Genomic DNA, 19937 nt, shown 5'->3' with positions numbered 1-19937 from the left:
TCAAACACAAATGGTGTTGAATCTGTGCTGATTTTAGCTGGGAGAGTTAGTCTACATAGTAGCTCCTATAGGGCAACATTTCAGATTTGTGTGGGAAGCAGCACTGATAATGCAGAGATGCTTCAGTCACTGCTGAGCAGTGCTTACACAGAGTCAAGGCTTTTTCTGCCTCTCAACCCACCCCACTAGTCCACAAGCTGGGGGTGCACATGAAATTAAGGTGGGGGTCACAGCTGGGACAGCTGACCACAGGGACATCCCAGATGAGGCATCATGCTCAGCACATAAAGCTGGCGGTAGAAGGAAGTGAGGGGGATGTTTGGTGTTATGGCATTTGTCACCCCAAGAAGCCATTACACGATGTAGCCCTGCTTTCCTGGGGATGGCTGAACACCTGCCTGCTGATGGGAAGTGGTGAATTAATTCATTGTTTTGCTTTGCTGTGTGCATGGCTTTTGCTTTACCTGTTAAACTGCCTTTATCTCGACCCACGAGTTTTCTCACTCTTACCTTTCCAATTTTCTCCCCCATCCTGTCGAGGTGGGAGCAAGTGAGCAGCCGTGGTGGGGTTTGGTTGCCAGCTGGAGTTAAACCACAACAGGATCACTATTACAGAAGTGCACCGTCACAACTTCTCCCAGCAGTACAATAGGCTCAGACAGAACAAGAAGTACTTAAGGGAATTAAAGTCGGGACTTCCTATTCAAAAAGATACGAGTTTCCTGTGGACAACAACCCATTTAAGTAGCTAAGCTTTCTCAGTACACCTAACACCTCAGTGTGCCAGTGACATGGGCTAGGATACCAGTGAAAGCATTAACTTCAACCAGAAATAAATGCTGAACTGAAAGAAGTGAAGTTTTTGGTTGTACTGACAATGATCAGAGAGAAGCAGAAACAAGATCATTCTGTATGGGGAAAAGCTGCAAAAACTAGGAAGCATGCCCTGTACTGAGCTCAGAGAGAGATGAGATACAAAATCCCACCAGCTCTGAAGGCAGGAAATTGTCACCTCTAATGTTTTTCTTTCCTTGTTCACATCCTGCTGTATGACAGCGAGAATTTCACTGCTTCTCCATGTAATAGGATGCAATGCCTTTTAGTTCTGCATTTTTTTTACTAACAATACTACTAATTCTCAGTCTTTCTGACAATGAAATTAAGTTAAAGCAAAATAAATGCTGCCTCTACATTAACTGAGAATCCTGGACCAGGAATGTTCACACAGTTTCACGCATCGCAAGAACAGCCACAGCAGTCATTCCTCCAGCTCCTCCTGATGGCAAACGATGGGCATAGCACCCTAACAAGACTGAGCACATGCCCAAAATGGGGTTTTGGTGTATGACAGCACCTGATTTGGTCAAACGCTGTGATCAGTGGAGGCACAGACACAAATGCACAGAGGTCCTTCTCTGGGTCTACAAGAGAAAATTCCAAGCTCAGCACCAGTTGAGGCCAACAGCTCTGCTTTAAACTTACTGTCTAACTGATTTCATTAAGCAAAAATGGCAAATGATACCTATAGAACAGAATGATGTTAAGAGCAAGAGGTGGCCAGGCTGTCAGGCTCCACAAGACCCAACAGAGATTGTTAAGGCAGCCAAGGATATATAAAGTTTGAAAATGGCTGAAGATGCAAAGAGTAACTTCTGTTTACATATTCACCAGCTCAGGAATTAATACAGCTGCCCAGGCTACCTTTTCTCTTCAGAACACAAAAAAGAAATACAGATGATGAACAGAGAAAGCAGACAGGAAAACAAAAACAAAATACACACAGATACCCTATAGGTATCAAAGATTTTATTTACCTTTTAAAGAAACTACAGCTACATACATGATTACAGAATTATGAAGCACTGTAAAACAGAAGGAATGAAATGGCCTGGGTCCAAGCACTAATGACCTCACACCTTTTCTTTCATACCGTCACTCAGGAAAATCACATTATCTGAAAAGAAACAAATTAAAATTTAATCTTCAGGACTGTTTTGCTCTGTTGCAGACCTGCCCACCCACAAAGGCAACATATTAGTGTTAAAATAAGCTGCAAAGACAAGTATTTTGGAAAACAACAGATCATAAAAGTGTTAGATACAGGGTTCTTGCTCTGATCCCCTAAAAAGCTGACAATTCAAAGCGACTATATATACTATGAAACAAATGTCCTAAACCTGATGAAAAGCTGCTGAAGTCAAAGATACCAGAAACATTTAAAATAATTGTTTAATTCTTTGACTATGATATCTATTAGTTACAACTGATCCCTTTTTTTTTCATTGTTTTCAGTATGTGCTACCATGTCACCAGCCTACAGGACTATAAGCTTGTATTTCATCAAGCCTCAGTAATTTCTAAAGCATCTTGAGTTTGGGGATATGGAACACAAAGAATAAGCCATTAGGAAAAATACTGATTAAAAAAAGAGACTTTCTTCTCCCCTGTAGCTGTTTATCAGCATCAACCTACAGCCCTGCTAGGTGAACTGTTCATGTAAAAGTCTGATTACTACTGTTTTATTGGGGCTGCACAGGCGAACATCCAGAACTGTGGTTGGGTTTATTTTTTTTACTTCTTTCCTTCTTCCATTTATCCTTCAGAAATGTTTGTTATACTACCCAATTATTTTAGCCCTTCATAAACGGAAAAAGTTGAGTTTCCCAGTTCTCTTCGTGTCTACCCAAGGGACAAGTCTACTCCCTATCCATTCTGTGCTCGTCTACCCAACTGAGGTCTTTCTAAACTCTCCACCAACTCACGCCCACATAGAGTATCTTTCATAAACAGAAGTCCTTAAAATTGGTCCTTCCACCCAGTGTATACCTCCTGCACCAAGTGGTTTGTGTGAGCAAAGGATGCAACAGTTTGTAACTATATGCTCTCATTTTCTGTCTTCACAACTGGTGCCAGAGGACACCTAGTGGTACAGCCTATTCATTCACTCAAAATCTTCAGGTGATGATACTGAGGATAAGACAAGCCACGCTCTACTTCAAAGGTCTTCGACCCCCTCTCCATTTTAAAAGGGCAAGGTAGGCCTTAGTGTGGTGTTCCTTACCTGCTATAATTGTTGTGGCCTGACGCCTCACGTTGTTTTTATCGGTATATTCACCATAGTCTATCTTCCCTTCAACAAAGATTCGAGCACTGAGAAAAGTCAAGAATATGGTTCTGGTCAGAGAACTGTACTGCTGTTTTCTCCTCTGTTTCTGGATACACAGGCTTTTGCATCAGTTGTTTGAAGCAGGTCTGCTAACTTAATTTAGGACACTTCTATCTGAGCATAGCTTATGGTCACCATAGTTATTGCATTAATTGATTATTAAGGCATTAAATCCTCAACCACATTTGTTATTCACTTACCCCTTCTTCACATACTGATAGGTAACATCCCTGAGGCCCGGTCTGAAGACAGAGATCCTGTGCCATGTCGTCTTCTGACTGATATCACCTGTTACATAAAAATAGCAAACTTGGATGCTAAATCCTCTTTTTGATGCAAATCTCAGAAGTTCATTTCAATGTGCTGGTGTTATCAAATTATGAAAAGTGATTTGAGCATTCAGTCTCCCTCTTCATACTAGAACCAAGTGTTCCACTCAGCTGCATCCAAATGGAAGTATCGTGCAGAAGCACAGGTCAAGCCAAGTGATCAGTTTCCCTGGAAGCCAGTGCTCATACCACAATTTTTTTCATCCTCACACACACCACATTGAAAAAAAAGTTAGAAAGTGACATCTGTAGCCTTAGACTGATGGAAGAATCAACGAATAAAAATGTATCATTCTTCTTTTCTCCCCCCTTCTCTTGGAATATAAATAATAGTATGGAACCTGCTACACCTCTGGCAACCCCAGAAGTGAAAAACTACAACTCAACACTCGTTCCCCTCCTCTGAAGGAAGGCCGATATGCAGACCTCTCTTCAGTACATGCTGCTGGGGATCAGTAAAACACATACATGCAACAGCTTCTCTACTGACCTCAAAGGAATTTCCCTGCACCTGAGAGATTTACATGGCAGCCTGAAGACAAATCACAGTGCTACCAAATATGCAGACGACCTTGAAACACAGCAGAACATTGCTCATTGCAGACTCACCTCCCTGGTTTACCTCACTTTCCCCCGTTCGCCACATCTCATTGGTTGCAAGAGAAAATATGGTAACGGGATTTTTTCCTTCCACTTGCCTCATGATAGGGTCCTGTCCAACCCGACCAAGTAACTGAACACGATTCATGGCTGAAACGCGAGACAGTAAATACATACAGGTGAATTATGATGTTTCTAATCATGGCAAGTCGTAAGTCTGCAGGTTTCTCAAGGGCCAGACAAATTCCTTTCTGCACCTCCTAGCCATTTTGCAAGGTCTTGTGACTTTTGGCTTAGTCAGGCCCTGCAGATGGTCGACTGTGCCTCTACCACCATTATCACTGCTGAATAAGCTCATTTAGAAAGCTAAATGTTCTTCATTCTTTCTGTTTCTTTGTTATCTTTTTGACAGACACAACCAAATGTCTCTTGAGACTATTCTGCATTTACTTGACATAATGAGACCATAGCATTGCATTGTTATGTCCTTAAAACAGTATCTTAAAAACAAGAAGATAGCATTATTACACCCTATTCTTTAAATTAGGTGGTCACTAGTTTTTCCACAGGTACCAGGACTAGGTGGACACAATTTATTCCTTCTCCTTGTTACAGGACAATTGGAGGTGGTCAGGGAAGCATCACTGTTGCACAATGAGAACGTGAATTGAATGGCAAAGTCTAAAGCGTACACCTGGAGCAAATCATGCTGGGGCAGGAGCACCCACACAAGTCCCCCAGGCACATGGGATTCTGAGAAAAAAGCACAAGACGCCTAAAAGCAGGTATGAGAACACATAACAGCAGCACACCCAATTCACTACCACTAATAAAGCACAGCCACATGCCTTTTACAGGTTGTACTCCATGTCAGGGCTTTTTTATGTCCCCCCTTAAAACTGCCTGACTTACTAAAGACCAGATAGAAAGCTTCTTAAGAGGGTTTATTTGAAACAACACATTCTTCATTACTGCATTCAGAAGCTACCACTCCTATCTAATTTTCTCCTGGCCTTTCTAAAACTGAGATAAAAACCACATAGAGTAACACCTAAGGTTCATCTCAGGAGCTACTTACATCTTTCGAGTACCAATGTACCAGCTGCATCAGAGTCATGTCTTACAAACTGACGAAGCACCTGAAGGAACATACGGATGTTAGTTTCCAAGACACAAAGTATGAACAGTATCCAATGTGATTTTGCACCTCATTTTCTAAACACAGAGGTTCTGCAAGTACATTTTTTGGGGGCCACTTATGGGGGACTGAGAGAAGAAAACCATTCAGCTACATGAAAACAATAGAATTATTTTAAAAGTATCTGGTTAAACTGGGGTTAAAAATCTATCTAGGAAAAAGACTGGCCTAAAGGTATGTCTCCAGCAATTATTTCTGGGACATGTGGTAACTACTGCTCTTCTGTAGTACATAACAGGAAAGGGTTGAAGCAGGTGGGTTGTTTAGTTCACTGAGCTTTGTTTTTTGGAAACAAACACAATTTTGACAGTTTCACCAACTTTCTGCTTCACTTCAGAAATTAACACGATGTGCCCCAAATGTACTTCTATCTACTGCTGTACAGAGTATGATGAGGCACTGATAACCCCTGGTTCCCAAGCAACCAGCAAATCAAGGCCACAAAAACCCAAGTGCTGCAGCTAAACACAAGTAAGAAAAAGAAAAGGAACTGACTTGATTCTGGCAAATATAATGTCCTAGTAGAAAGGAGGAGACAATAAGAGCCCAAGAACACCTCTACAAGAGACCCACATACAGGAACTGGAAGAAAAGCCCATCTCCTGTTACAAGTGGTTGCAAAACCTAAAGGAGAGACTGGCAGTCCTGTGCTAAACAAAGAGCTAAACCAGAGCTAAACACAACTTGCAAAACTAAAGTTCTTTGATATATCTGCACAGTTCATTGATGCAGATGCAAATTATTTAAGAATCATTCCATGTGCAGGCCACGTCTTTTAATGCACTGTTTTTTCAGTAGCTGAGTAATTAATGTCCAGCATTCGCACTGTTTACAGAGCACGAATGCAAACAGAACCCCCCTCTGTTCTTCATGGATAACGCCACATATTTTTCCAGAAACAACATAACCACCACCTGCAGTCCCACGGGAGAATCCGCACTCTTTCCTAAAGGCAGAACCGCGGCCGGTTGGGGCAGAAAATACCGAGGCCCCGCCCCAGAGGGGAGCGATCCTCCGAGCCGGGCGGCCCGCACTGGTGAGGCGAGCGGCCTCCCTGCCGCGGGGCACGGGTTCGGGGTCCCGGGTTTCCCGTGCCCGGAGAAAGGGTTATTACAAGCCCCGCGGCGGGAGAAAGCGCTGGGGCTGCTTCCCGCCGCCACCACCCCCACCCCCCCCCCGCCCCAAGGCGGGAGAGATTGAGCGCTCCGCCGTTCCCCTGCCCCGAGCGACCCTGCTGCGCTGCGGGCATCCTGGGGACGTAAATCCAGGGCCAAGCTCCCGCCGGGGCCGCATCCCGGCCCTCACGGACTCATTATGCCGCCTCGCACAGCCCAGCCCTACCTGCCACGCGGGTCGCCGCAACATGCCGCCGTGCCCGAGGAGGGAAAAGCAGGGCTAAAGCAGCGGCGGAGTGCGCCCGATCCCGTCCGGCCGCCCGACCCCCCGCCCTCTGCACCTCTCCCGCCGCAGCCTCGCCGAGGAACGGAAACGGAACGGGAAACCACGGGTCCTCTCCAAAGAGGGTCCGGGAGGAAACGCGGCCCTCAGACCCCGCCGGCGGGTCTGAGGAGGGCCGCAGGGAGAGCGGCTCGGGGGGGGGGCAGGAGAGGGCTGAGCACCGCGGCTGAGCACCGCGGGCGGGCCCGCTCCACACCGTGTGTGGGAAAGGGGCGGCCCGCGTGTGACGCGGAGAGCGGCGCAAAGTGGAAAAGAGCAAAAGAGGCGTGGTTTCGTAGGTAAAAAAAAGATTAAAATCTTTATTTGCACGTTTCCCTTTTAAAGGGTAGGGTCTAACACATTCTAAAAGCGACCTTTGAAAAAAAGTGAAACCCGAAAATAACTGAGTTGCCAACTTTAGCTTCTCCCTGGTACCAGCACAGCATTCGTGTCCGACTGCCACAGGTAGACGTGCGCCCAGCAAGGACTGAGGAAGTTACATTTAGCAGGGGGGGCAGATTTAACACACGCACATGCATTTTACACGGGCAATTAAAGAACAAAAAAAACCCCACACATTTTATGATTTTCTAGAAGGCTGCATGCAGGTAGTTTCACCATATGTCAGATACGGAAGGGAAAGAGATAGAAACCCATCTACCAGCACACCACAGTAATTTACCCCACTTCAGGCAAGCAGTCTTGCTGACAGGCATAAAACAAGTCAGGCATCAAAGGCTAGTCTGCAAGAGTTTAACCAGCTAGAACATTTTGTGCTTACTGCTGGAAGCTGAGGGAAGGAAAGTTTTCCATCAACTCGCATAAGGCTCCTTAATTCAAAAGCCTTTCCTTCTTGTCCTCCCTCAGTGAAAAGCCTCTCCAATCGCACCCCAAGGCCACAGGACTGCTATGTAACCAGTCTTTCCTGATGTGTAGAGCTGTCTATCATAGTCTCTAGCTCCTCACTCCTAGGAGGACCCAGTTGTGGATGCTGTCTTCATGTACCACCACTATCTCCCTTCTAAAGATACACAGGTGGCCAGAGCATTAAGACTACAAAAACGTAAGTAATAGGCCCCAACTAAACAAAGAGGGAAATGAGTAGAGGAAATGCCATCCTTTTCCTTGTACAGCAAAGGTATTCTTAGTCTAGAAGACAAATTACACAAGAAGTTGGTAAGATAGAGAGGACAGTAATCATCTCATGATCTGACACTTGTAAACTAGTCATTCTTCCCTCAGCCAACATTTCATGGTTAACTAATGAGGGAACCAAAAACCACTACAGGGAGAGCTAATATGGAGCATTGGTCTGTGCATACCCTCTGCTTTCACAGGGCCATTCAGCAGCCATTCAGAGCCTTTTGGACAACACAAGTTCAGTAACCCAAAGTAAAGCTAAATGAGCGACAGTTCTTCCCTCCCACCAGGCGTTTGTCGTTGTGCTTAGGAGAGGTTTCAGGCTGCTGCAACTTGACACTTCCTATGGGCTGGTCCTTCATGAGGGTCTGGGCGAGGCGGGCTGCTTTAAGTTCCCTGGAGGGGGGGAGATGGGAGAGTACAGGAAGAAAATCCCCATCAGCTAGCAGAAGAAAGCTGTGCACAGTCTTGCTCAAGGGAGTTACTGCAGTACTCGAACATTGCTGGAGGTTAGTAACTTTCCACCCCAGAGGGTGAGATGAAGATTACTCTAGGTATCTCCAGAGTTTCTACTTCAGAACAGATCAGCTTTGAATATTTAACAAAAGAAAGTTACTCATTAGGTCAGCAACACACTGGCATCACTGTGAAGGGTCCCTCACCTGTTTTTTTCAGATTTGTGAATGGTGGAACTTTTATCAGTCATCTCATACCGCACAAATACCTAAAAGCACATGCTTCTTTTCCATTGCCTTTTCTCCCTAATGCCTGGCTACTCTTCCAGAGCATATTTTGTCCTGTCTACGTGCAAAACCTATTCCCCAGCTGACTGTTGTGTCAAGAGGCGTCATGGGCAGATCCTAAATCCCAGCACCTCAAAAATGTTACTGCCAAGAGCAGTGAGAGGGAGCAAGGGGAAAGAGGATTATTGCCACCACCTGGAACTTCTCTTCCTGCTGTGCTAGACCACTGTCTCAGTGCAGTGTGGATTCCTCAACTGCCCATTGGTTGCATATTGTATCACTAATTTCCATCACCAGTGGTTGCCATAAGCATCCCAAGTTCACTGCTCTAATTTAGCCAACTCCTCCAAGCGAGAAGTGAACCACAGCTGCTTGGGCACTACAGCTCCACGCTACAGCCCCTTCACCCTCCCAGCTCTAGGCAAAGGAGCTGACTGGGTCTTTCTGAACTTTTGGTCTCCCAACACTACTGGTGACCAGCATTCCTCATGCCTATGTCTTCTTGCCTTCATGCTGAAGCCAGCCCTACCTTTCCAGCATGGCAGTCTTGCACTTCTCCACATTTAGCTGCTTCTGGAGCTGCACTGCTTTTCCACGTGAAGGACGGAGAACTGGATGTTTAGTAAGAGCCATGGCAGAGGGTCGTTCTGCTGGGTCAGGATGGATCATGAGCTGGAAGGCAGAGGAATTCAGGGTTTAACGCTCCCTCTTGTCACATGTCAACTGGAAAAGCCTCCACCCTGTCAAGACTATTTCTTCACCTTGAGGAGTTCCAGAAAGTGTTGAGGAAGCTTCTGGGGGATCGGTGGGATATTGCCTTTGCGGATATGGTGCCACATGGCCCCGTTGTGAGGCAGTGGTGCTGTGCCAGCTGCTAGTGCTACTGTGAGTGCCAGGGCAAAGATGTCTGCCTTTGGCAAATAGCAGTATTGCTGCAGAGAGAAAAAAACAGATATGGAAAGGGAACATCCTGATGCACTGAACAAAGGTGGGTTGGGGTGCAAACTCAAATAGAAACAGCCAAACAAATATACATACAATACTGCCTTCACCATCCCAGTTAGCTGTTTTCTTCTCTTTAGGATAAAAACACTGGTAGCAGATAGCATTGGTAACTAACAGCACATTGGCTTTCACCCAGTCATGAGGAACTTGCAGCCCACATTAGGATCATCCCAACAAATCCAGAGGATGGCCTAACAAATGCGTGCCTCCAGCCTACACCACAAGGGAATAAGGTAGCCATGCCCAATTCACATAAAGTATTGTATGTGATGTATGGACCTAACAGTTCCTCATCTGTTTGCAGCACGAAAAGATCCTGTCACTTAAACACCTCAGCTGATGAACACATCCAAGCTGGTTGTTACCTTTTGATTCTCTTCTTGTTCACTGACCAGAGTGGCAAAACCACAGCCAATGTAAGAAGTGTGTTGTGCCTCCCACCTCTCCACACTACCTGATCAGTGCTTGTTGTACAAGGCATCTACCTGGGATAATATATTATAGAATCATAGAACAGTTAGGGTTGGAAATGACCTTAAGTTCATCTGGTTCCAACCCCCCCGCCATGGGCAGGGACACCTCACACTAAACCATTTCACCCAAGGCTCTGTCCAACCTGGCCTTGAACACTGCCAGGGATGGAGCATTCACAACCTCCTTGGGCAACCTATTCCAGTGCCTCACCACCCTTACAGTAAAGAACTTCCTCCTTATATCCAATCTAAACTTTCCCTGTTCAATCTTTAGTAATCACATCCAGTAGTTCAGTCTCATCTGGGTGTGTATATGAAGCGTCTCCAAACTGATAAAAGGCTTTGTCCTCCCATTCAATAGTTGTAGTAATCTAATGATATAGTTACTTATAAGGTATATTGAATAATCATGACAAGCCCCATTCCTGTACTGTTCTTAAAGTGTTAATTTTGCCAATTTCACAGCCAGACCAGACAAAAGAGGAGATAAGGCAAGGAATAGGTCAGAGTCATGATTTTACTGCAATTGGTCTCTGCCCACTTCCACCACCCTGCCAGCAGCAGTTACCTCTTGCAAAATCTCATTAGCCAAAAACCGTCTGTCTCCTTCCTCCACCTGGGGGTTTGTTACTGATGTCACATGACCAAGGTCACCTGAGAAAGAACAAGCAACCAATGTAGCAAACTGATGTAGGTGTCCATCAATAAAAGCTTACATTTCATAGGCATCAGCAGAGCAATTGGGAAGTATTGTGTAAGAAAGCAGGCTTGCTCCTACTCAGGAATCTGGGCTTGGAAACAAGCACATGAGTTTTCAAGGACTTGTCTCTTTAAAGGAATTAATTCTGGTAAGTAGCAAAGGCATTCAGGGCTATGTTGGCAGTTTATTATGCAAGTCTCTTCAGCCAGCAGGACAGAGCAGTATCAAGCAGTGGTGAGCACACCTAATCTTAAACTGGTTGTAAAGTGGGCTTAAACCTACCAATCTTATACACCACACTAGAAGAGAATTCATCTTCACTGTCGCTCTCATCCTGCCCAGCTGGGCTCAAAGCTGCCAGCTTGTGACAGATGAAGATATTACCTGCAAGACAGTCAAGTTTAGCAGTTGTGTGATAGCAGCAGCCACACTGCAGCTTTGCAAGAAATCACAGTTAAGCTAGTTAAGCTTTACAGCCAGAGAAACTACACACATGCTTCCTACCTGTTAGTCTGCTTTCTGACCAGCTCACATACTCAGCAATACAGCTGGCAAAAGACAGCTATATCTTATGCATAAAATATCCCAGTGTTACCAACTTTTCCACCCCTCCCTTCGCCCCCCCCCAAAGCACTTTTGTCAGGAAAGCTGAGCTCCTGCAGAGATTAAAGCTTGTACTGTTTTTTTTTTTGCTGGAACTTAATCTCTCACAGTAGGTACAATGAATATTCACTCATCAGCTCTCAGATGCAAAGGTCAAGTTTTGTGCAACTAGATAACCACAAATAAGGAACTCCCCATCATCATTAGCAGCCCTACTTGCTCCACCAGTATCAAAGTGATTCCCATGAGCTAGGATTACAAAGCTGGTGAGACAGAAGTAAAACGCTGCCAACTGTCAGCAAGGTCTCAGTCTCAGATCAGCAATAATGGCAAGATCAAAAAAAAAAAAAACCCAAACCAACAAAAAACCCAACAAACCAAAAAAAAAAAAAAAAAAAAACCACTATAAGACATTCACCTTGTAAGGCAAAGTTCTCTTTCCTTGGAGGCATTGTAATAGGTCCAGCCAGAAGGACCTGTTATAGGTGCTGTCCCTGCAGCATCACTTGGAGAACCCTCCACAAAGGAGGAGAGTGTTATACTTACTGGGTTTGATATCCAGGTGCACAAGGCCAGAGTTGTGGATGTATTTTAGCCCCATGGAGACTTGTAACAATATTTCTTTCAGCTCTGTTTCTGAGAAATAGTGGCCAAGCTTTGCATTTTCCATCAGCACATCCTGGAGACTCCCACCTAGGTGAAAACAGTCAGTCAGACCTGACAAAGACTTTATGGAGCAGCATATTCAAAACAGCTTAGTAGAAACTGTTGCCTAGGGACAGTACAGGCTTGCTAGTGACAAAGCATGGCCAGGCCAGTTATATATGCTCTAGTGATCAAACTAGGATATCACCATTTGGCTTCAGCCTTTCTGCTAGCCAAAGACTGAGCAACTGCAGTTCTACCTACAGCACCAGAAAGGCTGGCCTGATAGTGATGCTGCTGCATGCCAAAAGTGTAGAAGTTAATTACTTTTCCCATGCTTACAGGCAAAAAGACAGGTATGTGAATGGTGGAGCAAGGAAGTTAAGCTCCCACTGGCAGATTTGATTGAGGAATGTAACATTTGACACACAAAGAGCTTTGTGGGTCTCTATCAAGGCACTCTGGCTATTTCAGGACTAGCCAATACCATAACCCCTCTTCCCCACCAACCTGCTTTTCATCACCTTTCTTTTGGTCTCTGGTGTACATCCTCTAGAACACAAGAAATGCATCAGTGCTACAGCAATGATAACCAATTTGATGGTTACCTCCACCAGATTTGAAGTCATTACTCTAAACAGCTATGACCACTCATCACTGAACCCCAAGACTGTAGAAGTAGTTGAAAGATGAGAGCTACATATTTGCCTTCAGTTCCTCTGGTATCAGAGATGTCTTTTACAATGTCTCCCAATGTTTGGGAGTTTGCCAAGGGCAAACTCAAGTACAAGTGTACCACCCTGCCTGCAGCACCCCACTTATAGTTTACCTCATTATTTAGCTCCATTCCTTTGCAGCTGTTGAGCCCTAGTCATTCTTCAAATCATTACTCTCCTCCATTAAGAAGGGTTTGTTTCCAAGATACATGCACTTAGTTTACCTGCTCGAGTCACTCAGATCAGGTTTTACCTGAGCAGTCCCAGACACAGCTCTAACCATCAGCATGAGGAATACTTCTCCCAGGCCAGCCAATACAGACGAACAGGTTTTAAATTCCCACAAATTAGAGGATATTCACATCTTGTAAGGCATTAGCACCATTCAGAGCTTTGTCTAAATATTATGAACCCTTACTGGATTCTCCATGGCACTGTAGCCCCAGTGCAGCTGGCCTAATTGTAAACCAAAACGTTCCATATTCAAGTACAAAAGCAGGTACCTGCACCCATGCCAAGACCTCAGGCTTTAACAGCACCACAGCTCTTACCATCACAGTACTCATTTTGGATGATCATGTGGTCATCCTCTGCCCATGCCGAGTAGTAACGCACAACATGGGGGTGGTGTCCAAGAACAGCATGAGCATAAACCTCGCGCAGTGCCACGTGCCTGGAGAAGCATGCACAGAGAAAGCAGTGTGACAGGGTGACACGGTCCTGCTTGGGACCAGAAGGGGAAGCCTGGTTTGCAGCCTGGCTTGGGAAAGGGAAAATGGAGGTGTTTAGAAGTTTCTCTTGGGTTTTGGCAGACTGGCTGGCTCTCACAGCTGCTGAAGCAAAACTTAGCCATGCTCAAATGTGCTGAGCAGCTGTCAAACAACAAATCGCTGAGCAAGTCTTGTTAAAGAGGTAAAGGCAGCTTCAAAGGCTTTGCTTTAGCATGCAGGACAACCTTAGCTGGTCAATGTAAGCAGTGCTGGATGCACAGCAGGGCAGGGACGTATCACAAATCAGCTGCCTGACAGTTGTTTTAAAGATACCAGCTGCATGGACATGACGAGTTCAGGTAAGCTGTCATCTCTCTTTGCAATGTATGTGGCTTCTTCCCTTTCTCAGGCATTTATATCTGATAGTCCTAAAGTGGTAACTTCCCCCCATTCTCCCTGCTATTTCTTGGCAGTGCAACAGCAGCCAGTTTTTGCTTATGCCACCCCTCAGATACCTTTACATCCACACTCCCTCCCATCACACCTCCCAAGAACATGCCCATCATTTCATCTGGCAGTTTCTAGCTAGCACACTCACTCATCAGAAGATCCTGCCAGAGGCCTCTTGGAGCGTTTGATGGCATAAACACATCCATCAAGGCGCTTGATGCACTTGTAGACAGAGCCAAATTCCCCCACACCAATTCTTTCTAGCTCCAGGAACTCCTTCTTGTAACGGGAAACCATGTTGCTCTCTTTCAGAGGGTATCTCTACAAGGTCACAAAAACAAGGCAAGCATGAGTTTAAATACTTAGATAGTAACACCCATCATGTTTCTAGAGCTGGTGTGCGCTTGTTGTCACAAAGCACCCATGTTGCTTCCTTTCCCATTGTGAAAGTTCCTTCTTGAAAGGCTCCCTTTCACTTAAGCATGTTGTGCTTTTTTCCTGACCACCTAACAAAGGTGGTCAGCTCATTTTATGTGCCTAAGCCTCCTTGAGTTATGACCATCACGCATGCTCTTTGTCAGCCTGCCCATTTGCTAGACCTGTGGCTAATGGAGTCAGGGATGAACAGCAAGCAACAACAAGATATCTGTCTTCTGTCCAGCTACTGCAGGCTCAAGACAACCTATTACCAGCCTTGCTAGATGGACATCCAGTACCTCTGAATTAGACTCCTGTACTGAACTTGTTTAAGCAAGTGCTATTGCCTACTTTGAGCTCAGAAGAGAAGCTCATTGTGTTGGTTAAATGCAACCACAGCTGTGCAAGAACTGCTTTACTCTGGCATCTAAGGCAGCCTGCAGCAAGGACGTTCTGCACAATTTCAGGCTCTCATCATGTTCAAAGTACCAGCTGTTGACTAATGGCAGTTTAGCAGATCTCAGTGTATCTGTTTGTATTCACAGCAATTTCTCACCAGGAGCCACTTCTCCACAAAGGGCTGAAAGCCTGCAGAACAGCTGGAACATCATTATTGCTACACTAATGGTCATTAGGGAAAGAGGAGCTGCTGGTACTGATGCCAACTGACAGGAAAATAACTGAAGGGGAGATAAGTAGAGATAAGTAGAGATAAGTAGTAAAGCATGAAGTGAACAATGAGAGAGTAGACTAAGTAACTTCTCTTCATCCTCCTGCATACCTTGCAGGGACAACGGCTCATGTTGCACACCGGTTTCCACAGAAGACCCTTCTGCGATTGCTGTAGTGTATTGTATATATGACCTTAAAGGGTGGGAGTAAGGAGTTGGTCCCCACAGCCAGCAAGATGTGGCCCATACAAATCAGCAGCCCTTCACAACAGGTTGTACTTCATAAGGCAGCTATATTTTATAGTATTTTAAAAAGCTCAGGAAATAAAGATACTTACTAGTACACAATTATGTGTCTATATTACATATTCATTCTGATCAGCACTTCATCAGAATATTTCAGTAAGTCAAGTTATTTGAGGCTTTCTTCTGGAGGGGGGATAAATTGTGGTAGCCCAGGTGTTACCTAGTAGAATATTTAGTCTGCAGCTGTATTTTTTTCCATGCAGATAAGTTTTCCTGCAATACCAGTCTTGTCTGCCAGAGGGTACCATTATTCTTCAGTAAGCCGAAGTATTTCACAATTACAATGAACAATTCTACTTACTTGCACAAGAGACTTCCTTCAAGGAGCTGCTCAGGAAAATTGAGATTTTTTTTTTTTCCTCATCTGAAGTCAGATATTTAATTCAGGCTTGGCTTGCTTTCCAGAAACCAGCTGGATGAGTACCTTCCCCCAGATAAACTGGGAATAAGGAAGAAGGCTGCAAGATATGGTTACCCACACCAGCTGCCCATCTCTGCCAGTGCAAGTGGGGGTACATGATACCTTGCAACCTGCCCCATGCAGCCAGGTCAGCACACCCTACCACTGAGACTTGCCAGGAAAGCACAGACATCAACAACAGCAAGAGAACTTAGGTTTGAGTTGCAAGACAGCATTTGCTGTATGGTAGCTACATAAGCTGTGAAGGGACATTCCCTTGGGCCCCAAGGTACACAGACACCCCACAGCTGGACATTTTCCTACTGAACTACTGCAATTGAAAGTCTGCCTTCAGTACTCACCCACACCAGAGCTGTTAAGCTCACCACTTGTGTTTTTGCAGTGCAGATCCATATATTATTTGCAATATAGAAGCATCCAAAGACGCTTAGTACACCGATTCATACAAACAGCAATAAACCTGCTTTTTCAAACCACAAAGGTACAGTCACTATTTACAACAACTCAGTAATACAGAAGTACAGTTCTCCCTAAGGAACCTAAATTACATTATATTTCCTAGAAAAACCTCTTGACCAAAAATCAATGAGTTTTCAGGCTTACTTGTCAAAGTGTCAGATCTGCTTTAGTGCAGGCTTTCTTTAGAGACAGGAATCATTTCCAAGTTCATCTCAAACAAATGTTAACATAAAACATTCATCTTGGGATTATGCTGTCATAAGTATTCATCCTCTGTCATACCACTATGATTTGTACTCCAAAAGCAGAATAGATTTCATCAAGCACCAAATCTTTACAAGCATCTTATCCTCTCTGTGGGGGTGAAATATACAGACTCACCGGCGTAGGTAGCTCCCGTTTTGTTTTACTTCTTGGATCAGGATCCCTCCTATAACAGAAGTTTAGGAAAGTCTGAATTTATCATTTCAAGGCAGCAATCCAACTGAGATTTGAAATTAAAATATCTTTCAAGAGAATCTCCAAACCTTGTTTCACAGTTTAATTAAAGATGTGTTTTGTAGAGTGTTAATATACAACCAGTTTCTAGTTGAGGCCTTAAAGACTGTAGCCCCAGGCTAGGAATCTTTCCGTTTCCATTAGAAAGCCTCCATGTATCAACCTTAGTACTGCTCACAGGACTGAGTGATTGTTCAGGGGCATCATTCTCCTGGCCACCTTATTACTGGTGAAGCTGCACTGGACAATGACCTTGCCCAATGAGCTCCTAGTGAAGAGAACTGCTCTGCTGTGATTTCAAAGGGGAACCCCAGCTGCACATCTGTTACAGTCAGGGCCAGGAGCTGTAGTGCACAGGTATTTGTGTTTGTGTCTTGGTTAACCTAAATGAGATCTGGAGCTTTTGCAGGTCAGCAATAGCCTGCACCCGTCTTAAAAGTCATATTACATGCAAACATGCGTCTAATTTCATCCAAGCTGTGGGTATAAGCATAACTGAATCAAGCTCCCCTCCACCCATGGCCAAGAAAGAGAGGTACAATTTTCCCCTACAGCCATAGCATTGAGGTTAGCTGTTGGTGCTCCACTTACATTTCTGAACAAAAGGAAACAACTTATTTATATTTCTAATACCTTCATGTGTCTGATAATGTTTGCTCTGCACCAATGAATACTATGGAAGTGAATGATTCATTGTTAGCAAACAAGTCCAGGTACTAGACATCTTCATCATTACTACTCACAGCCTCCTTTCAGCCTATTGTTTAAGGGCAGTTCACTTACAGCTCTCCTCTGGTCTTCTGCTTGGCATTAGGAAGAAAGAGCATTTGTCGATACGACTCTGGTGTGAAGGGGTTAATGTTGACAAAAGGTGCTCTGGTAGAGTCATCCAGTTCAGCACCAGGAGTAAATCTCAGGTGTCGGAAGCCTCTGGGTGGGACCTTTGTCCCAGATGAAGGAAAAGCTGTCTTCGATAACAGGCTCTGTATTGAGGGGGAAAAAAAAAAGTGGGGGAAGATAGCCAAGCATTGCTTTTGTTGCTGCAGTGTCAGAATAAAGTCTCTGCTCTCCTGCAAATCAAGGAGAACTCTGCTCCCTTTTTCAGGACAGCTGAATCATTAAACCCCTGCATCCCAAATTTAGTCCTGACAGTTTTCGTCTCCTTCCACAGAGTATTACATTGCTTGCTAAGCGCTTTCAGACTCTATTCTCTCCTCACTTGGGTGAGGCCTGCAGAGCCACTTTGGCAAGCACAGTCCTAAAGAGGAGCCAGCTGCTCATCTTTCCCACCTACAGAGACAAAGAAATTACATCATATGTTGTATTAACATGGAAGACTCGGTTCTGCCAAGCATGGACTGTTGCATCAGTTTGGTCAGGACAGATTTGTCAGAAGAGGAGATAGAACAAGTTTCCTTTTGGTTCCCCAGTAATAGGCAGCATTAGCATAGGGGAAGTTGGTAGAAGTGTTTTTATATAGCCACTGGCAAAGTGACCAGAAAACAGTTCTTGTCAAGAAGAAAACAAAGTTTCAATAATCTAAGTTCAGAAGGAACCTCTGGATCTTCTATAGTTCAGCTTCCCACAGAAGAACTTTGGGTTTCACCTACCAGTCCAAAGCCTTGTGCTGAACAACACATAACTTCAGAGAACCACCCCGTCTTCATATGAAGACAGAATAATCTACTTGCTGTGATTTTACCCCTTGGGTAGCCATCAGCCTTTTGAAATACAAGTTTGTTTTTTGACTTCAGCAGAGTGGTGTTAGGTCTAAAGGGGGTTTTAATATATCCCTCTCCTGGTTAGAAGTCCTTCAAGAATCCAGAACTCTCCCTGTCATGAAGATCAAGATACTTCTCTATGCTTTTGATCAACAGTGGTCTTACTCTTGTGAGCGGAAGCATCACTCCAGGGTCACATCTAGAGTTTCTCCCTTCTCTTATTGAAAGCTTTTGAGGATAAAACCCTTTAAAAGCTGCATGCAGTATCCTGCATCCACCTAATTGATGCTGCACTCATGGATATAGCTACTTCTGGGACATCAATCTGCTTTTATACCCCACTTGGAAGTTAAGCTCCTTGTTTACTATGAATCTGGAAGCACTTATTGATCACTTTTTCATGCTCTGGTTTGCACCCCTTGCTCTTGGATGGAAAAGTTTTGCATATGAACATATCAAAAGCAGTAGATGTCCAAGGCCAATTTACCCAGCAGCCTAGAAGCTCTGTAGAACTGTGGCTATGTTCTAGTCTAAATGCAAGAAAGGGACCTAAAATACCATTGTAGCCTGCTATTGTGTGCATGCAATTCCCATCTGCTCTACTAAGGGCTCTATTTTGTAATCAAGCAGACTTGCCTCCAGTATCATCACCTGAGAGTAGCTGCTGCCATACAGTGTAAGCAACTAGCTCTAGCTATCTGTTCCAGGACTGGGTAAGTCTGCAATCATAATGCATCACATAAACACATGCATCCTAGCTGAGGCCCCTGTGCTCATCTGTCTGCCGCTGGATGTGACTCTGCTCTTACCCTTACTTCAAGTGTTCTGAGATCAATGCTCCCAGCCTTGTTTATAAGCAGATTTAGGCTCTTTAGAGCCCACCTTTTGCAACATACTTGAAAACAAAGACCTTTATCCCAGAAGACAGCAAAGGAAAAGAAATTGTTGGTTTAGTGCAATTGCTGCTCATGGCCTACAAGGTGACAAGCCACAAGCAGCACATCTTGAAGCATCCAGCCAACATTTCAGCTACACAACAGCACACACTGGAAGCACCCTCCACTACCAGTAGATTATCTGGTCTGGAAGAGATTTGAGACCTCTCACCTATGCTCAGGTGAGATTCAGGGAGATTTCTTATAAGTGGTCATTGCAGAAAATTCCCGGAGTGACACCATTTAGAGCCACTTTCCCCTAGGGAGTGGGAGGCCATTCCTCAGTAAACACGGCCACACAAAAGGTCCAGTGTGGGCACGGGATCATCCTTCTCCCTACACAATCAGCTTTCTGGAGGGCAGAAGTACTATTGGGACTGATCTTCTGTGTACCACTTGAGCAAAGGAGCAACTAGGCTATCAGTAGGGCAGGAATGTAGAGCAGGAGTGAGGACTGAAAGAGCTACTTCTGTTGCAAGTCTTGAATGCTAGAAGCCAGTGCATAAAACAGAAGCTATCTAGGAACAGAGGAGCTGGTGCCAAGCCTCCACTTGTGCTTACAGAAGACAAAGCAGATGCATTATATGCCATACA

The 19937-nt window shown here is 44.7% G+C and overlaps 2 protein-coding genes across 2 annotated transcripts in view; both read right to left on the bottom strand.

Moving 5' to 3' along the window:
• Positions 1 to 1791: 1791 nt before the first annotated feature.
• SSBP1 (single stranded DNA binding protein 1) lies at positions 1792 to 6770 on the bottom strand. The gene is made up of 6 exons (XM_061371996.1): positions 6635 to 6770; positions 5174 to 5234; positions 4105 to 4245; positions 3367 to 3454; positions 3062 to 3150; positions 1792 to 1954 (listed from the first exon to the last, which is right to left on the bottom strand). Exons 1-6 carry the CDS (start codon positions 6656 to 6658, stop codon positions 1911 to 1913), a joined length of 447 nt encoding a protein of 148 aa, XP_061227980.1. The 5' UTR covers positions 6659 to 6770; the 3' UTR covers positions 1792 to 1910.
• An 899-nt stretch (positions 6771 to 7669) lies between these two features.
• The window catches only part of WEE2 (WEE2 oocyte meiosis inhibiting kinase), a 17550-nt gene continuing 5282 nt past the window's right edge, over positions 7670 to 19937 (bottom strand). The window contains exons 3-12 of the mRNA XM_061371992.1: positions 17471 to 17670; positions 16571 to 16619; positions 14064 to 14236; positions 13307 to 13428; positions 11941 to 12087; positions 11074 to 11175; positions 10660 to 10745; positions 9375 to 9545; positions 9143 to 9285; positions 7670 to 8266 (exon numbers count right to left, since the gene is read on the bottom strand). Coding sequence (XP_061227976.1) covers positions 8110 to 8266; positions 9143 to 9285; positions 9375 to 9545; positions 10660 to 10745; positions 11074 to 11175; positions 11941 to 12087; positions 13307 to 13428; positions 14064 to 14236; positions 16571 to 16619; positions 17471 to 17670 — 1350 coding nt within the window. The 3' untranslated portion in view covers positions 7670 to 8109. The remainder of the gene's footprint in view (positions 8267 to 9142; positions 9286 to 9374; positions 9546 to 10659; positions 10746 to 11073; positions 11176 to 11940; positions 12088 to 13306; positions 13429 to 14063; positions 14237 to 16570; positions 16620 to 17470; positions 17671 to 19937) is intronic.

This window comes from Neopsephotus bourkii, unplaced genomic scaffold, assembly GCF_033783945.1.
Source record: "Neopsephotus bourkii isolate Nb327-2 ecotype Australia unplaced genomic scaffold, CSIRO-AGI_Nbou_v1 NB_1589, whole genome shotgun sequence".
In the NCBI taxonomy this organism is placed as follows: domain Eukaryota; kingdom Metazoa; phylum Chordata; class Aves; order Psittaciformes; family Psittacidae; genus Neopsephotus; species Neopsephotus bourkii.
The sequence above is the reverse complement of the archived record's forward strand: the minus strand, read 5'-3'. Positions and strand labels throughout refer to the sequence as shown.

What these genes read in the sequence shown, in the direction of transcription:
- SSBP1 (XM_061371996.1), bottom strand. Translation starts at nt 6,658, where the DNA reads ATGTTGCGGCGACCCGCGTGGCAG. An exon ending in TGCGGCGACCCGCGTGGCAG is followed by an intron (nt 5,235 to 6,634) that starts GTAGGGCTGGGC and finishes ATGTTCCTTCAG; the next exon opens with GTGCTTCGTCAGTTTGTAAG. An exon ending in AAGTGAGGTAAACCAGGGAG is followed by an intron (nt 3,455 to 4,104) that starts GTGAGTCTGCAA and finishes TTTATGTAACAG; the next exon opens with GTGATATCAGTCAGAAGACG.